This window comes from Lynx canadensis, chromosome A1 (genome assembly GCF_007474595.2).
Source record: "Lynx canadensis isolate LIC74 chromosome A1, mLynCan4.pri.v2, whole genome shotgun sequence".
Lineage (NCBI taxonomy): Eukaryota > Metazoa > Chordata > Mammalia > Carnivora > Felidae > Lynx > Lynx canadensis.
Window position 1 is genome coordinate 116,955,717 of NC_044303.2, and position 20,234 is coordinate 116,975,950.

Consider the following 20,234-nt stretch of genomic DNA (forward strand, 5'->3'; position numbering starts at 1 on the left):
AGAGAGCCCAGCTCGAAGGGCTTGGAGATGGCCCCTCCCTAGCCTGAGTAGTTTACCTCGTCTCTGCACCCCTAGGCGGCGCTGCGCTCCTCTGCACCGACCAGCTCCGCTTTCCCAGACGGCTGCCAAGCCTCCAGTCCCGAGAGTTTAGCTTCCAGCCCGTCAGCCCGGGGCAATTCCAGTATATTCAAGAGGCAGAACGTCGGCGGTCTGTGCACCTCGAGTCCGCTTCGGCGGGCGGCCGGCTCTTGCTCTTTACCACAGTTCGTGCTCTCCGGGAGTCCGGAGCATGGTTCTGGGTCACTGCTGGTGGAGCGGGGACGCCAAGAGGGAGGAGGATGGTGGGCTGGAGGGTGGCGGTTCTATGTCTGTGGGTCTCCTGCTGCTCTGCCGCCAGACAGCTGGAATACTCAGTGTTGGAGGAGACCGTGCGGAGCGTAGCTGTAGGTAATGTTTCCGCGGACTTGGGGCTGTCAGCGGCCGCTCTACGCTTGCGGAACTTTCGCTTACTTTCCAGCCTCCGCGAGCCCTACTTCGGGGTGGATCTGGCCAGCGGTAGCCTGGTGGTCCGAGAGCCGGCAGACCGCGAACGGCTGTGCGGGACTAAAGCTGCCTGCGTCTTGACCTATGAGCTGGTGCTCGAGGACCCGCTGGAGCTACACAAGATGCGAGTTCACGTCGTGGACATCAACGACAACTCTCCTGTCTTCCCTGCTGGCGACGTGCAGCTGCACATCCCCGAGTTCCTGTTGCCTGGAGCCCGCTTTACTCTTCCTAATGCCCTAGATGCGGACGAGGGAAGCAACGGTGTCCTGACCTACACCCTGAGCCCCAGCCAGCACTTTCGCTTGATCATGGGGTCGCGAGTCGACGGCAGTGAATACCCGGAGTTGGTATTAGAGAAAGCGCTGGATCGGGAGCAGCGTGCCACCCACCAGCTACTGCTCACCGCTAAGGATGGAGGGCAGCCCGCGCGCTCCGGAGAAGCACAAGTTACCATCATAGTGGTGGACACAAACGACAATGCGCCTGTATTTGAGCGCACAGTATACCGTGCCAAGGTACCAGAGACTGCCCCGAACGGGACTTTGTTATTACGAGTTCAGGCCTCGGACCCGGATGAAGGCTCCAATGGGGAAATCCGGTACTCCTTAAGCAATAGCACGCTGGTGGAGCTGCGACACTACTTTCACGTGCACCCTAGAAATGGGGAAGTGCGGGTAGCTGCTTCACTCGGTCTACCTGAAACGGTGTTGGAAGCATACATTGAGGCGAGGGATGAGGGTACCTTCGGTCTAGCTAGTACTGTCAAACTGCTGGTGGAAGTGACTGATGTGAATGATCATGCCCCTGAGGTGAACCTCCTGACTCTATCCAGTTCAGTTTCTGAGGACGCAGCCCCTGGCACAGTGATTGCTCTCTTCAGTCTAAGGGACGAGGACCTCGGTCCCAATGGTAAGGTCTTTTGTAGCATGTCCAGTGGAGGCCCTTTTAAGCTGAAGGCTTCTTTTGACAACTACTACAGCTTGGTGACTGATGGGCCGCTGGACCGGGAGCAGGTCAGCGAATACCATGTCCTGATTACTGCCTCAGATGGTGGCTCACCCCCACTGAGCACCCGCAGGACAGTGACTGTGTCTGTTGCTGATGTGAACGACAATTCACCAAATTTTGCTCAACCACAACAGGAACTTTTTGTGGCTGAAAACAATGATCCTGGGGCCTCTTTAGGCCGTGTTTTTGCCCAGGATCCGGACCTAGGGGAAAATGGCCTTGTCTTCTATGAGCTGTTGGATATTATCTCTGAAAGGCAGACAGCCTCTAGCTTGGTGGCAGTAGAATCATCCAGTGGGGCTATCACTGCCAAAATTCCCTTTGACTTTGAGCAACTCAGGGGGTTTCACTTCCAAGTGGAAGCCCGGGATGGTGGCATTCCTCCCAGAAGTGCAGCAGTGACTGTGAACTTATTTGTGGTAGATAGGAACGACAATGCTCCAGTCATCCTGTTTCCCTTGCCCAGAAATGGCTCTGTTCCAGTGGAAATTGTGCCTCGCTCTGCCAGAACTGGACACTTGGTCACAAAAGTGGTAGCAGAGGATGCAGACAGTGGCTCTAATGCTTGGCTTTCTTACCATATTTTTCAGGCTTCTGACTCTAGCCTCTTCAGAATTTCAGCCAATATGGGAGAACTTCGTACTGCCCGCTTCATTCTTCCCACTGATGCAGTTAAACAGAGGGTGGTGGTAGTGGTTCGAGACCATGGAGACCCCTCACTTTCCTCTTCTGTCACATTAGGTATACTGTTGAGCAACTTTGCCCCTCAGGTCCTTCCAGACTTTGAAGATACCTGGGAAAGAGGAGGCCACCTTTCCACCCAGAACCTGTATTTAGTAATTGCCCTGGCCTCTATTTCCTTTTTATTTCTGGGGTGCTTACTTTTCTTTGTGTGCATCAAGGTGAACCAGAGCCCAGCTTGTTGTTCTCAAAGCTGCTGTCGCTCTTCAGAAGAGTTGAGGCAAGGGAGGAAGATGGCTTCAAGTCCTTGTATGACATCAGCCACGATAGATGTCACTACAGTTGAGAGACTTTCTCAGACCTATCTCTATCGGGCCTCTCTAGGGCTTGGTTCTGATAATAACAGTTTGCTGTTGCGTGGGGAATACAGTGCTGCTGACCTGAGAAATCTGGCTACTGGGGTAGGACTGAATTTGCCAATATCCTGCATTCACATTCGGAATAGGAAAGGGGATCACGTAAATGTCAATGCCATGGTAAGCAAATCTTGAGGGATTTGATTCCCTTGCCCAGGAGATGGCTGCTAGCTATGTTCTGAAATGCTTCTTAGATGAACCTTTAGCAACATTTAATCCATTGAATTGAACACTCCTGCTTAGCACCCCCATGCTAAGAATTCTGGGAGTATAAAAGTATTAAAAGACTGTCCTTGGCCTCAAGGAGTTTATAGTTTATTTCTGAGAAACAAGGGTAAGAAATTTAAGCCTATTAAAGAACAATAAAAGTAATCTAGTATACAGGACTAAAATTAGAAATAAGGCACCAAAGTTTCTGGTACAGGAAATAAATGGGGATGTCTTTAATTCCTTTTATGAATTTATTCAAGGAATTATTTAAAGCATAAACCCCTTCATTAAAAAAAAACATTTTGAGCAACAGATGTGTAAGGCATTTTTTTAAAAAGTTTATTTATTTATTTTGAGAGAGAGAGGCAGAGGGAGAGAGAGAATCCCAAGCAAGCTTGGTGCTGTCCGCAGAGAGCCTGACGTGAGGCTCAATCTCACAAACCATGAGATCATGACTTGAGCCAAGATCAAGAGTCAGACCCTTAATGGACTGAGCCACCCAGGTGTCCCAGATATGGGTAAGGCATTCTGATACCAAAAATGGGAATGAAAAATATGCAAGGGTCTTTACATTACATAAGCATAGTATCATGGAAGATGAGGCATTTGCCCAAACCATTACATGATTTGACAATGATAACCTAAAAAATGTAAAAATAAATTGCAATGGATGTTCAAAGGGAGAGAGAGACTGTGAGAGGACATCTGGGAAGGGAGGAGGAGGAAATCAGAAGAGGAATTGTGGTAGAGATGGCATTTGAATTAGATCCTGAATGATACACCATTTAATAAAATGGCAACATATTTTCTAGGTCATACTTTTTAAATAAATGCCATTTTTGCATAGTAGTCTTTTTTGAGAATGGCACTCTGAAACATAGCTAATGATAGCTCCACACAGTGTTTCTAAGTATATGGAAATTATAAGCATGTCTCAGAATACCTGTTTGTACTGATAGAAAATAAAACCATTGGGTATAGGACTTGACAACCTTTTATTTTACATTTTATTGATATATTTCACAAAGAAGAAAGAGTAGTAATTGTTTTTAAAATTTTAATTCCAGTGTAATTAATATACAGTGTCATATTCATTTCAGATGTACAATATAGTGATTCAACAATTCCATTTATTACTTATTGTTTGAAAGAGGAGTAATTGTTGTGTCAGAAACATTTGTGTATTCAAGGTGCACTTGCCATTCAAAGTCCATTCAACTTGGATTTAATTTTCTTATTATTTTAGAAGCCAATATACTTTAAAATAAGTAAATGCTATATTTGAAAGTAATGCATGTAAATATTAACATATTTTACAGTACTAAAATCTGTCAGTTTAGGAAATTCAGGAAAACATTTTTATCTTTATTTCTCGTATTAATAATACTTTATAGATATAAACAAAATGAATAAGTTAAATTATTCAAATACTTAAATTTATCCTTAGTGGCTCTTTGCATTTCAAAAACTTATCAAATAGAGTGAGGACAGTCTTCAGCAATTTTACAGTATTACTTTCTGATTTTTCATAGAGATCATTGATAAAAGGGAAGGAGGTATGCAGAAATTAGGGAAGGGAATGGAGGATTCCTTGTTTTATGATTCCAGGTAATAGGAGAAAAGTAAGTTATAAGTTAGTTATTCTTCAAATGATGATGTTAACTGAAAATAAAATAGATTTATATGCATTATAATTTTGCATATTTTATGTTTCACATGGCATAAGTGCTTCCTGCATGAAAGAATAAATACATTTGTGAATGGATGAATTGGGTGTTAATGTAGATGGAAGAGTTCAACATCGAGAACAAAGATTTAACTTACTTTTCCACTTTATGTGTATATATATTTAGCAGTTTAAAGATCTCTTTCAAATATATTATTTCAATGATTATTTTCTTCCTCATATATAGTAGTGAAACAACATTAACAGTGGGATTTTCTGGTCCTAGAAAAACCTCAATACTGTGTCTGACACTAAATATGATCACAGTTCCTATAGATGACAAAGTGATTAGTAGGGACACACATGTTTATACTGTGAAAGTTGCAGCAAATACAAATGAAAATGTAGTTAATTTTAAGACAGAAAATTGGTGCATTGTAATGTTAATATTTCAGGTATCAAAACAATGTATAAACTCTCTTCCTATCAAGAAAATGCATCATTTATTTTATTTCACTGCTTTCTATAACAAATAGAGATGAGAATACTGAAGTTTGGGAATCTGAATGTTTGGCAGTCAGGTATTGTTTGAGAAACACATTTTGAGCAGACTTGAAAGAAATGCATCTGGAAGTTGGAAAATTATTTAAAAGGAGGAATATAGCTAGTAACAGAGGAAAATATCCCTTGCCACTGAATTTTTAAACTTATATGAGTGACAGTAACAAAGATAGACTGTTCATACATGGAGGAATACTGTGCCATCCCATTTGTTTACCTGCACAATCTTTTTCCATCAATGTTGATATTTCAAGTTATAGGTAGTCCATTGCCTGCTAATAATTTTTGTGTACTAGATATTTCCTTATATATAAAGAAAGTATGATGTATAAGAACATGAATAAAATAACTTCTAGAAAGCTGGAGTATTTGTAATTCACCCAGACATTTTATTATTGACTTCTTCCTATCCAATTGCATATCGATCCAATCTTGATTCTTTAGAACAGAATGCTTGTCATAGTGTTCGCTGAATGCCGTAATACCAACTACAGAATTCTAGAAATAAAATATTTACTGCTTGATTTAAAAAATTTTTTTTTCAACGTTTTTATTTATTTTTGGGACAGAGAGAGACAGAGCATGAACGGGGGAGGGGCAGAGAGAGAGGGAGACACAGAATCGGAAACAGGCTCCAGGCTCTGAGCCATCAGCCCAGAGCCCGACGCGGGGCTCGAACTCACGGACCGCGAGATCGTGACCTGGCTGAAGTAGGACGCTTAACCGACTGCGCCACCCAGGCGCCCCTACTGCTTGATTTTATAAAACAAAAATCCTTTGAAAAGAGTGCAATTTCATAATAATTTTAACTGTGTGCCTGAGTCATAAAGAATCTTGTTTAGGGGCGCCTGGGTGTTTCAATCAGTTGTGTCTAACTTCAGCTCAGGTCATGATCTCACGGTTTGTGGGTTGGAGCCCCGCGTCGGGTTCTGTGCTGACAGCTCAGAGCCTGGAGCCTGCTTTGAATTCTGTGTCTCCCTCTCTCTCTGCCCCTCTCGTGTTCACACTCTGTCTCTCAAAAATGAATAAATGTTAAAAAAATTTTTTATTAAAAAAAGGAATCTTGATGTATATATATTTATATTTTTTTCAAATACTAAGCCCTTCTTTTTTACTTAAGTTTTTATTTTAATTCCAGTCTAGTTAACACAGTGTTATATTAGTTTCAAGTGTACAATATAATGATTTAACAATTCCATACATCATCCATTACTCATGATGACAAGTGCACTCCTTAATCCCCATCACCTATTTGACCATCCCCCCACCCACCTCCCTCTGGTAATCATCAGTTTGTGCTCTATAGTTGAAAGTCTGTTTCTTGGTTTCTGTCTCCCTCTCTGTCTCTGTGTTTTTCCTTTGCTCATTTGTTTTGTTTCTTAAATTCCACATGTGCGTGAAATTATTTCGTATCTGTCTTTACTGACTTATTTAGCTTAGCATTATACTCTCTAAATACTGAGTCCTTCTGTCTTGTTTTAGTTTACAGTGTGTATTAACATATTTTACAGTACTAAAATCTGTCAGTTTAGGAAATTCAGGAAAACATTTTTATCTTTATTTCTCGTATTAATAATACTTTATAGATATAAACAAAATTGATGTACTATGCAACAAGTAGACAACATGTGTCTCATGTTAGTTTTTTGTAAGATTTGTGATGGGCCCTTTAATTTTTTTTAGGTTGGTATCCAACATGTTACCTCGGAGATGTACATTTCTGCCTATCATTTAAAATTCATTGCATTGGCAAATTTTTTAGATAATAAATATTAATGTAGCAAAAAATTTACAACAGTGAACAACTGACTTTATTAAATATTCCACATGAAAATTATAGTGAACATATCAGTGTTATGTTAGTGTATTGTTCTTCTGTAACTGAAGCAGTTTGTCCATTGCCACGATGTATATGTAGGGTATACAATATTTGTCCTGTGCAGTGTCATTTGTTTACAGAGTGGTAGAATGTTTTTGACATTCTAGGTGTTTTTATTTATTAAAATATATGCCATTAGCAGACTTTCCCATAGGTTGATTAGATATTTCCTCATATCTATTTTGACTTTTAAACTGATAATTGACTTAGAAAATCTTTAGAGTGCTGTAACTAAGGAAGCTTGCAGAGCATATGAAATACATATGGATTAAAAAACTATGTAGACAGTACAATAGAATTTATTGTATAATAGAGAAACCTCAAACTAGTAAAAGGGAAGGAAAAGAGCTTAATACCTTGAGGAAACAGTAGGAAAAAGCAATGCCTGGGAAATGTATCAATGTGGAAATTTTAACAACATGTCTGATAATGTTAATATCTATTAATGTGTGTTGCCTTAAATATTTACAGTTAGAGGGAAACAATTATATTCCAGAGACTAAATATGTTTTGCTGGGTTGGAGTGAAGATGGATTAAGTCTTAAAGAGACTTTTACATTTCTCAAATGGGGATAATAGGAATATCAGAAATAATTAACATTTGGAAGAATGTCAAGTGAATGTGGATCACAGCCTAGGGTTCTGACTGAAGTATTAAGGGAAGTAAGGAGTTTATTGGTAAAGATTATTCTTTTTTTTTTTTTTTTTTTTTTTTTCAACGTTTATTTATTTTTGGGACAGAGAGAGACAGAGCATGAACGGGGGAGGGGCAGAGAGAGAGGGAAACACAGAATCGGAAACAGGCTCCAGGCTCTGAGCCATCAGCCCAGAGCCTGACGCGGGGCTCGAACTCACGGACCGCGAGATCGTGACCTGGCTGAAGTCGGACGCTTAACCGACTGCGCCACCCAGGCGCCCCAAGATTATTCTTAAAAACAACTAAATCATAAAAGTAGTTACTTACTTTTTTCCCAATTTTAACTGACAAGATGAGAATGGTTTAGGATATAAATAAGGTACATGTCTCTTTTATTCTGCGTTTATGAAAAAGAAGAGAATTAGGATAACAATTTCCTTCTCAAGCTATAAACACAGAAGGTCATTATATATTCATCTGGAACTTGTCTTTCAATCTGGGAATGAATATGCAATCACATATTCTCTCTCCTGTGCTTCAGAGAAAGAGAAAAAAACTTTTCTGTCACATCCCCAAATCTTGGCTGTTCTAGAACCATCTGGTTGCCATCTACATATATACTGTTTTCATAGCAGAAGTGTAATGGCACACCCTCAGAAATGTATTCTCTGAATTCATGCACATTATGCTTATTCTTTAGAATCTTTAAGCAAAGATTACAGCTGTTTTGTTTAGTCTCAAAATGATGTTCATACAAAATAAAAACAACCAGTTAAGACATCTTCATAATGGGGTTTTGCATCTATACTTACCACTCAAGATAGGCTTGTCATTTTCCTTTCTTATAAGGATTTGATGTCAAGGTTATGCTGGCCCTGTTAAACAGGTTCAAAGTATTTTTTCTCTCTCCTCTTTTATATTCTCTGAACATGTTTATTAAGATTGGTGATATTTCTTTCTTAAATATTTAGTAGAATTCACTAGCGATATTCTCCGTGCCTTAGTTTTCTTTGTGGGGAAGTTTTAAGTCATGAAATTAAATTTTTCCATTAGTAATAGAATTATTTATATTTTTACTCTTCTTGCTTTTTTTTTTTTATGAACTGTCTTTTCCAAAAATATGTTAATGTCATCTAAGCTTTCAAATTTTGGTATGAAGTTGTTTATAGTGTCCTCTTATGATCTTAAAAAACATTTTTTTATAGAAGTACAATTAACATACAGTATTATGTTAATTTCAGGTGTATAACATAATGAATCCACAATTCTATATATTACTCAGTGCTCATCATGATAAGTGTAGTCCCCATCTGTCACCAATGTTGCTACCATCTTAATGACTATATTCCCTATGCTATACTTTTCATCTCCATGACTTATTTATTTTCTTACTGGAAATATACACCTCTTAATCCTCATTATCTATTTCACCCATCTCTCCATCCACTTCCCCTTCGGAAACCACCAGTTTGTTTTCTTTATTTAAGAGTCTGGTTTTTTGTTTGTCTCTTTTTCCCTTTGTTCATTTCTTTTGTTTCTTAAATTCCACATATGAGTGAAATCATATGTTATTTGTCTTTCTTTTACTTATTTCACTTAACATTATACCTCCAGGTCCATCCATGCTGTTGCAAATGGCAAGATGTCATTCTTTTTTATGGCTGAGTATATATGACATCTTTATCTGTTTATCTATAGATGGTTATTTGGGTTGCTTCCATATCCTGGCTATTGTAAAGAATTGTAAATAATGCTGCAATAAACATAGGGTTGCATGTATCTTTTTGAATTAGTGTTTTCATTTTCTTTTTTTTTTTAAGTTTATTTATTTTGAGAGAGAGCACGTGCATGCAAGCAGGGGAAGGGCAAAGAGAGAGGGAGATAGACAATACCAAGAAGGCTCCACACTATCAGCATGGAGCCCAACGTGGGGCTCAATATCATGACTATCACCTTAGCCAAAACCAAGAGCCAGATGCTTAACTGATGATCCCAAGTGCCGCAGTGCTTTCATTTTCTTGGGGTAAATTCCCAGTAGTAGAATTACTGGATCATACAATATTTATTTATTTATTTATTTATTTATTTAAAAAAATTTTAATGTTTATTTATTTTTGACAGAGAGAGAGAGAGAGCACATGAGTGGGAGGGGCAGAGAGAGATGGAGACACATAATCTAAAGCAAGCTCCAGGCTCTGAGCTGTTAGCACAGAGCCGGATGCAAGATTATGACCTGAGCAGAAGTCGAAGCTTAACTGACTGAGCCACCTAGGTGCCCCATATGATATTTATATTTTTGATTTTTTGAGAACCTTCCATACTGTTTTCCATAGTGGCTGCACCTATTTTCATTCCCAGTAGCAGTGCACATGGATTCTTTTCTCTCCACATCCTTACTAACACTTGTTATTTCTTGTCTTTTAATTCTATCTATTCTGACAGGTATAAGGTGATATCTCATTGTAATTTTGATTTGTAATTTCCCTGATGATCAGTGATGTTGAGCATCTTTTTCATGTGTCTGTTGGTCATTTGTATGTCTTTGGAAAAATGTCTATTAAGGTCCTCTGCCCATTTTTATTTATTTGTTTATTTATTTACTTATGTAGGTTTATTTATTTACTTTATTTTTATTTTAAGTTTATTTATTTTGACACCCAATGTGGGACTTGAACTCACAACCCCAAGATCAAGAATTGTATGCTCCCTTGACTGAGCCAGCCAGGCACTCTACCTCTGCCCATTTTAAATCAAATTATTATTGTGGGGTGTTGAGTTGTATGAGTTGTTTATGTATTTTGGATATTAACCCCTTATTGACTATGTCATTTGCAGCTGTCTTCTCCCGTTTAGTAGGTTGCCTTGTCATTTTGTTGATGGTTTCCTTTGCTGTGCAAAAGCTTTTTGTTTTGGTATAGTCCCAGTAGTTTCTTTTTGCTTTTTTTTCCTTGCCTGAGGCGATACATCTAAAAAAATGTTTGTAGAGCTGATGTCAAAGCGATTACTGCCTATGTTTTCTTATAGGAATTTTATGCTTCCAGGTCTCACATTTAGGTCTTTAATTCATTTTGAGTTTATTTTTGTGTATGGTTAGAAAGTGGTTCAGTTTCTATCTTTATTGTAGAAAAAAAAAATCAATGAAACCAGGAGCTGGTCCTTTGAAAAGATAGACAAAATTGATAAACCTTTAGCCAGACTCATCAAGAAAGAAGAAGAAAGCTGCTAGTGTCCCAATCCCAGATTGCAAGATATACTACAAAGCTGTAGCAATCAAAACAGTATGTAGTACTGGCACAAAAATAGACACACAGATTAATGGAACAGAATAGAGAGCTCAGAAATAAGCCCATGCTTATATGATAAATTAATCTATGACAAAGGAGGCAAGAATATACAACGGGAAAAAGACAAGTCTCTTCAACAAATGCTGTTGGGAAAACTGGATGGCTTATTCATTCATTTTGAAGAGAATGTCTGCTGTTTGGTATTACAGATATCCAGGTTCATCTTGTAAACTTCTTGTCTCAGACCTGGAATTAAGCATTTTTCAAGGATCCTTCAGTATTTTTTGTGCATGGTGATATTTGGAGATAGAATCTTGACAGCAGGTGTGCTTATTGCTACAGTGTTGAGTCAGTGTTTTAGGTACTTTTAGTTACTGAGCTAAGGGATGTCCATTTTTTAAAAAAATATAAAAGGCATAACAAGTTTTTTTTTTAACTTTTTTAATGTTTATTTATTATTGAGAGACAGAGATGGAGCGTGAGTGGGGGAGGAGCAGAGAGAGAGGGAGACACAGAATCTGAAGCAGGCTCCAGGCTCCGAGCTGTCAGCACAGAGCCTGACCCGGGGCTCGAACTCACAAACCCACAAACCGGGAGATCATGACCAGAGCCAAAGCCGGACGCTTAACCGACTAAGCCACCCAGGTGCCCCAAGGCATCACAAGTTTATACTAATCTGTCTAATTCAAATTCATCACTCTAAGGCTTTTACTTAATTCCATCAATTTTACATTTGTGTCTCCTTTCTTCCACAATAAAAATCCCAGTTTTCATTTATATCAACATAATTATTCATTTGTTACCCCACACTACTCAAAAAACAGACTTAGAAAACAATACCAGCACTAAACCAACAATATGATTACAGTATCAGTTTAATATTTTTGTCATTATTTTCACTTGGAGGGTATATCCCACTAGGCACATATAAATTATTGTGTTTTAAAGTTTTGGGATGGGGGGGCACCTGGGTGCCTCAGTTTGTCGGGCGTGGGACTCTTGGTTTTGGCTCAGGTCATGACCCCAGAGTCATAGGATTGAGCCCCACATTGTGCTCTGTGTTGACAGTGCAGAACATGCTCAGGATTCTGTCTCCCTCTCCCATGCTTTCCCTCTCCCTCTTACTCTCTCTCTCTCTCAAAAATAAATAAAAAATAAACTTTAAAAAAAAAGTATTTTAGCGGGTGCCTGAGTGGCTCATTTGGTTAAACATCCAGCTCTTGATTTCAGCTCAGGTCATGATCTCACCGTTTGTGAGATCAAGTTCCGAGTCTGGCTCTGTGCTGACAGCATGAGATTTGCTCTCTCTCTGAGATTTTCTCTCTCTCTCTCTCTTTGTGCCCCTCCCTCGCATGCATTTTCTCTCTCAAAATAAATAAACATTTAAAATATCTTGGAGTAGTTCATCTCTGTGTAGGTAAGCTGCCAAACACATACAGAGTTAGGTTCATTTGTTTTGAGTTACTTTCAAATTTAGGCCTGAGGCGCCTGGGTGGCGCAGTCCGTTAAGCGTCCGACTTCAGCCAGGTCACGATCTCACGGTCCGAGAGTTTGAGCCCCGCTCAGGCTCTGGGCTGATGGCTCAGAGCCTGGAGCCTGTTTCCGATTCTGTGTCTCCCTCTCTCTCTGCCCCTCCCCCGTTCATGCTCTGTCTCTCTCTGTCCCAAAAATAAATAAACGTTGAAAAAAAAAAAAAATTTAGGCCTGAAAGTAATATTACACTGTATGTTAACTATCTGGAATTAAAAAAAAAAAAAAAAAACTTTTAAAAACTCAGGCTTGTTTTTTAAAATTTAATTTTCTTTTATAGCTATGTGAAATGTTACAATGGTTCTAAAACAAATTCATAGAAGAAAGTATATTTAGAGAAGTCTAGTATTTACTATGCCTGTTCCTCCACTCTAGTCTTTCTTCTTTTTTAAAAAAAATCATTTTTACGTTTATTTATTTTTGAGAGACAGAGAGAGACAGAGCACAAGTGGGGGAGGGGCAGAGAGAGAAGGAGATAGAATCCGAAGCAGTTTCCAGGCCCAGAGCTGTCAGCACAGAGCCCAACACGGGGCTCGAACCCACAAGCCATGAGATCATGACCTGAGCTGAAGTCGGACGCTCAACCAACTGAGCCACCCAGGTGCCCCAAGTCTTATTTTCTTGTTACTGGTAATCAAATTTTATGATTTATCCTTTTATTATTCCTTTTTAAATGCATATATAAGTGTATATATATTATATATATATAGACACATTTATATGTATTTATACATATAAACGTATATATATTTTAAATATATATATATATATAAATATAAGCAAATGTATATGTGTGTATATCTTTTTAGGATAAATTATAACATACGAAAACATACTCTTCTCCACTTTGGTTTTTTCACTGAAAAACATATACTTGTGGGGCGCCTGGGTGGCTCAGTCGGTTAAGTGTTTGACTTCTGTTCATGTCATGATCTTGTGGTTTTGATCCTGCATGATGCTCCGAGATGATAGTGCAGAGCAGAAACTGCTTGGGATTCTGTCTCTCCCTCTGTCGCTGCCCCTTCCCCACTCCTTCTTTCTCTCTCAAAAATAAACATGTATATAGATGTATATCTATACATAGATAGATATACATCTATATATAGATATAGATAGATATATAAACTTGCGATCACTCCATAGGAGTATATAGAGCTACTCTATGTTTCTTAATGATGTCTTTTGATTAACAGGAACTCCTAATTTTAATGAGATCTAACGAAATCTAATGCATTTTCTTTTTTACTTGGTACTCTTTCTATCCTTTTAACAAAAATGTAGCCTACTTCAAGGTCATGAAGATATGTTCCTATATTATCTTCTAGAACATTGCTGTCCAATGGGACTTTCTGTATGTTGGAAATTTTCTATATCTGCATATATAGGACATATGACTACTGAGCACTTGAAATGTGGCTAGTGAAACTGTGGGACTGAATTTTTAATGTTCCTAAATTTAATTTGAGCTTCAGTTTAAATAGCCATATTCGATTAGTGGTTGCCATAGTTCCAGCAGCTTTCTTGTTTTAACATGCACATTAAGAATCTTAATCCATCTGAAGTTGTATTTTTGTGTATGGTGTAATGTTGGAGCTGAGATTAATTTTTTTCCATGTAAAAATCCAGCTGAATTTTCTACATACACAGCACCACTTAATAAAAAGACCATACTTTTCTTGCTATTCTGTAGTGCCGCCTTTGTCATAAACCAAATGACTGTATAGTTGTACCTATTTCTAGACTTTCATTCTGTTTTAGTGGTGTAGTCCTATATTCTTGTGCTGATACCATTCTGTGTTGATACGCACTGGTATACAATTGTGTAAGTTTTTCTAGCTTGTTCTTTTGCCTCCTGATTAATTTAGTTATTTTCGGCCCTTTGCATTTCTACATAAATTGTGAATCATTGTGTTAATTTCTACCCCAGAAAACTCTGCTCATATTTTAATTGGTGTTACATTGAATCTGTAGAAACTATGAGGCATATTCCCATTTTGACAAACTTTTACTTGGATTTTTATTTACTGTGTAAAAAATAAGGGATTTATTAACACAATGATAATATGTACATAAACATCTGGTCTACTAACATATCTTTCTATTTATTTTTCTCTCTCACTGTTTATATATGTTTATGTGTGTATATAGAGATATTTTTGTACAACTTCATTAAATATTTGATATTTTGATATAATTTTAAATGGCATTTAAAAAATTTCATTTTATAATTGTTTTTGTTGCAGGTATATAGATATAAAACTAATTTTTGTATTATGTTTATATCCAGGGTCCTTGCTAAATTTTATTTTGAAATGTCACATTTTTATATTATTTTATATTTTCTATAGACACTGTTTGCCATTTCCAATACTCTTAGTTTTATTTATTTATGTTTTAACTTTCTAATCATATTGTTTCCTTGTTTTATGGTTTGGTGGCATTGCTGAATTGAAGTGATAATAGTCTTGTCTTAATCCTGTCTCAGACAGAAAGTTTTTTATATTTAACATGAGATACATTTTGTTCCAGAGGTCTTTTGTCAGGTTAAGGAAGCTTCCTTCCCTTTCTAATTTAACTAAGGGATTTTTTAAAAATTATGAATGGGTATTAAATTTATCATATATTTTTCTGTTTAAGTGATCATATGATATCCTTTTATTTTATTCAAATCATGAATTATATTGGTTGATTTATTAATGATAAACCAATATTACATTCTTGGAATAAACCCTGGTTGGTTGTGATATATTATCCTTCTTTCTATCACTGGATTTCATTTCCCAATATTTTGCTTAGAATTTTAAAAATCTGTGTTTATGATAGAAATTGGTTTGTAATTTTCCATTCTTCTAATCTTTTTGTCAGGGTTTGGTATCAAGGCTATGCTGGCCTCTTATAGTAAGTGGAGAAGTTTTACCTCTTTTTCAATTCTTTGGAAAGTTTGTTTAAATCATTTTTTCTCCCATAAATATTTGGGAGAATTCAGAATTAAGCTTTATTAGAGTTATTTTCATGAAAATGTTTTTAATTACAAATTCAGTATCTGCAGTAGGTTTAAAACTATATAAATTTTAAACTTCTAGTTGTATAGTTTTGCAAATTGTTTTTTTTTCAATAAATTTGTGCATTTATAATGTAATATATAGGCTTAAAGTTATTCATTATATTTCTCATTATTTTAATGTAGTAGGAACCATAATGGTTTTTTTTACATTTCTCATTTTGTATTTTTGCTTTCTTTTTTTTGAAATAAAGTATGCCATAGCTGTATTGATTTTATTAGTATTTTTAATAATCTTTTTTTGACAGCCAGAAAATAAAAGACTTATTACCTTTATTTTTTATTTTTTTAATGTTTATTTATTTTTGAGAGAGAGAGAGAGAGAGAGAGGGAGAGAATGTGAGCAGGGGAGGGGCAGAGAGAGAGGGAGACACAGAATCCAAAGCCAACTCCTGGCTCTGAGATGTCAGCACAGAGCCCAATGCTGGGCTCAAACCTATGATCTGAGAGATCATGACCTGAGCTGAAGTTGGACACTTAACTGAATGAGCCACCCAGGTACCCTAAGACTTATTACCTTTGTTTTATTTTATATTTTTAAGACTTATTACCTTTAAATGAGCAATAGCAAGACTGGCAACTGAACTCTCAAAAAAAAAAAAAATTGGAAGCCAGAAGACAATGAAATGACATCTTTAAAGGGCTTAAAGAAAACATCTGCAAACTTAGAATTTTATGCTCAGCAAAAAATATTCTTCAAAAAGGAAAGTAAATGAAAATATTTTCAAATGAACCCAAACTGAGGAAATATATCCCAAGCAGATCTTCACTGAGGTAAATAGTAATTTCTTTAGGTATACATAAAATATTTCTAAGTAGAAGCATGAGAAATATAGGAAGGAAGGGAATGAAGGGAGGGAGGGAACAAAGAAGGAAGCAATGGAGGTAAATATTTACTGAATATAACAAAACTAAAATATAGTAGGATTTAAAATATAAAACGAATTCAAGTATATGAGAACAATAATGTGTTCTTATATCTAGAGAAAGGTAAATAGAATTAATGGATTTAATAGAATTGAAATTTAATAGAATTAAAAGAATCTAAGGCCATTATATCATTCCAGAAGTCAAGGATGCATTTATATCTTCTAGGTTAATCCATTTAAAATATTAAAAGAATTGGGGCGCCTGGGTGGCTCAGTCGGTTAAGCGTCCGACTTCGGCGCAGGTCATGATCTCGCGGTTCGTGAGTTCGAGCCCCGCATCGGGCTCTGTGCTGACAGCTCAGAGCCTGGAGCCTATTTCAGATTCTGTGTCTCCTTCTCCCTCTCTGACCTTCCCCCGTTCATGCTCTGTCTCTCTCTGTCTCAAAAGTAAATAAACGTTAAAAAAATTAAAAAAAAATATTAAAAGAATATGAGACCAGAAAGTTATTAATGGGGTCATAATAGGATAAAAATATACTTAATTAATCTATGAAAAGGCCAGAAAGGGGGAAAAAGACAAATAAGAACAGATGGGATTAAAAAAAAAGTGGTAAAATGACAGATTTAAATTGAAGCATATCAGTAGTTACATGAAATGTAAACAGGCTAAACATTCCAATTAATGAAGATGGTCAGACTGGTTAGAAATTAAACAACCATATGTCATTTATCAGAGACATACCTTTATTAAAAGGATAAAGAAAGGTTGAGGGGCGCCTGGGTGACTCAGTTGGGTAAGTGTCTGACTTTGGCTCAGGTCATGATCTCACAGTTTGTGGGTTCAAGCCCCACGTTGGGCCCTGTGCTGACAGCTCAGAGCCTGGAGCCTGCTTCAGATTCTGTGTCACCCTCTCTCTCTGCACCTCCCCTGCTTGCACTCTGTCTCTCTCTGTCTCTCTCTCAAAAATAAATAATAAACATTAAAAATTTTTTTAAAAAGGTTGAAAGTAAAAGGATGGAAAGAGATTATACTATGCAAATACTTATCAAAAAGAAACTGTATACAGTATTTGCTATACAAATATCACTTATAGTAGACCTTAAGACAAGAAACCTAATAGATATAAATAGGGACATTATATAATGAGAAGAGGGTCAGGAAGTTAAAATAATAATAAATTGCATCCTACACGTTTTAATAATAATTATTAGGTTATCTTGCCTTAGAACACCTGAGCAACTTGAGTGTTTACCCGGGGAAAATGTTGGGGTTTTCTCCTAAAAATCCTTTTGGTTTTTACAAGTATGTTGAAGCTCTGTAGCTTATTTCCTCTTAATTTTCCTATTTCCTCATAGTTGTGAAGTGAGATGTTAGAACTATATCTATTTCTTTTAATCATCTACTCCACTGTATAGTTCCTAAACTCTGTATAGTTTCCACTCCAGAAACATCCGTTTGTGCTCTCAGCTTCTAATATTGTCTTATTCTTTCCATTGATGATTGTGATTAAAAATGTTGTCTTTTTAGGGGCTCCTGGGTGGCTTAGTTGGTTAAGCACTCCACTCTTGATTTTGGCTCAGGCCATGATCTCCTGAGTTTGAGCCCTGAGTTGGGCTCTGCACTGACATTGCAGAGCCTGCTTGAGAGTCTCTCCCCTCTCCTCTCTGCCCTTCCCCAGCTCCTGTGCTCGAGCTCTCTTTCCCTGAAAAGAAATAAACTTTAAAAAATGTTTATTTATTTATTTTGAGAGAGAGAGAGGAGAGAGAGAGGAGAGAGAGAGAGTGTGTGTGTGTATGTGCACAAAGAGAAGAGGTGGGGCAGAGAGAGAGGGGGAGAGAGAGAATCCCAAGCAGGTTCCAAGATGTCAGCACCGAGCCTTACTCCAGGCTTGATCCCACCAGCTGTGAGATCATGTCCTGAGTAAAAATCTAGAGTCTGGCGCTTAACTGACTGAGCAACCCAGGCACCCAAGAATATTGTCTTAACTTCTCTGCTGGATCTCCTGTAATTGTTGTAGGTCATGAATTATTCTCTGAGACATAATTCTCTTGGGTTCCTATTTCTAGCCATAGTTGGGTCTATTTTGGAAAATATTTAAAATAGTCCATCAGATCTAATAACGAATTGCAAGTTGTCAACTGAGCCTTATTGTCTCAAGTCCCCAACTTAGTACCTACAAATAACATAGACACCCAGTAGGTTAATAACAGACCTAGTATTTTCATTCCTACTCTTTTGATTTGGAAAATGTCATATAATAGAGAAAAAGATTTTACATTTGGCTTCTTCTCTTAAAAAGAAGGACATATTCTACATCTCCATCGAAGCCCTAAAGGATACCTTCCTAAGGTTAACGGCAGCCTGAGTAAGATAGTTAGTAATTAAGGTGTTTAAGGTGAAATGCATCTCCCAAACACCTATTCTCTACCACCAAAGGTTAAAGTATTGGGAAGATCTTAGCCATGCTGTCTGCATTTTGGTGCATTGTGAATCACAGTTAGTGATCTCTGATGCCTCCCAACTTTTATTCAACTAAAAATTAAATAGGTTTGAATTGTCATGATGCTCCTTGTGGCTCTGTGGAAAGGAACTTTTATTTTTATTTATTTATTTATTTCTACAATGCAGGGCTTGAACTCATGACTCTGAGTTCAAGACCTGAGCTGAGATCAAGAGTCAGATGCTTAACCTGCTGAGCCACACATGTACCCCCAAAGGACCTTTTAATTTTGAGAGCATAAGCATTATCCTTTGCCTCTTACATTGTGTGCTTCAAAATCTATGACTCTTGGGTTCACAAATAGCTTATTCGTACTAATTTTTACCACCAATCAAGAAGATTTACTGTGTGTGTAATAAATGATGAGTTGGAAGTAGTTTATGTTCATATTTGTAGTTATGATATTCTGTATTCTATTTAGGTGAGCAAAGGGATAAATAATGAAAATTTAATCTATAGTTTAGATATATTTCAACTGCCATCTGCCTGATTCAGTTTTGCCTCTTCTCTGAAGTATGCTATCCATTTTCATTCTATAATGCATTTATAAATTAATCAATATTTTATCTATTGTTCTCTTGAAATGTCCTACTGTAAGTGTTCCCTAGAGTGTTTGATCAAATTTACTTTGAACTTTTTTCTCCTTTTTGTCTATATAATGACTGAATAGTCTCCTATTCAAAAGTTTACTGGGGGGGGGGATTTTTTCATTATTTGTTTATTTATTTATTTAATATTTGTTTATATTTTGAGAGAGAAAGAGAGAGAGAGGGAGGGGCAGAGGGAGAGAGAGAGAGAGAGAGAGAGAATCCCAAGCAGGCTCTGTGCTGGCAGCACAGAACCGGACACGGGGCTCAATCTCATGAACTGAATCGTGAGATCATGAAACTTGGGGGGTTTTAGAAAACCAAGACAAGAAACTTAAATCAATTTTTGTGTTGGAAGATTTTGTTTTCTGTTTATAATGTCAGTAGAGTTTGTTTTACATCTAAAATAATACAAAAATTTTACACAGAAACTGTAAATCCCCAGAATCCCCCAAGGTATTAAGTAATCTAAATTTAGATAAGCAACTATATGCAGTTAAGGAAATGGAATAATTTCCATTTCCCCCATTGTCGTTTAAGGTTTTTATGAAGTACCTCAAGATAATTTAATCAGGATAAAAAACAAAAGACCAGTATCCACATTGATCTAAACACCTTAAAATTTTATAGTGATAAACATAATGTATCTGGCTTTATTTTTATCAATTTTATTAAAGTATAGTTAACTAATATAGACTGCATCCATTTAGAGTATATGATTCAGTGAATTTTGATGATTGTATACAGTCTTGAAATCACCAGGAAGATCCAGAATATTTCCATCACCCTCAAAAGATT

The 20,234-nt window shown here is 37.2% G+C and overlaps 2 protein-coding genes across 2 annotated transcripts in view; both read left to right on the forward strand.

Annotated features, from left to right (window-relative positions):
* Positions 1-20,234, forward strand: part of LOC115516865 (protocadherin alpha-C2) — a 130,891-nt gene that overhangs the window by 40,169 nt on the left and 70,488 nt on the right. Inside the window, exon 2 of the mRNA XM_030319991.1 lies at positions 13,396-13,417. Within this exon, the coding sequence (XP_030175851.1) occupies positions 13,396-13,417 (22 nt within the window). The remainder of the gene's footprint in view (positions 1-13,395; positions 13,418-20,234) is intronic.
* Positions 252-2,855, forward strand: PCDHAC1 (protocadherin alpha subfamily C, 1). Its single transcript, XM_030320014.1, has one exon. It carries the CDS (start codon positions 339-341, stop codon positions 2,784-2,786), a length of 2,448 nt encoding a protein of 815 aa, XP_030175874.1. The 5' UTR covers positions 252-338; the 3' UTR covers positions 2,787-2,855.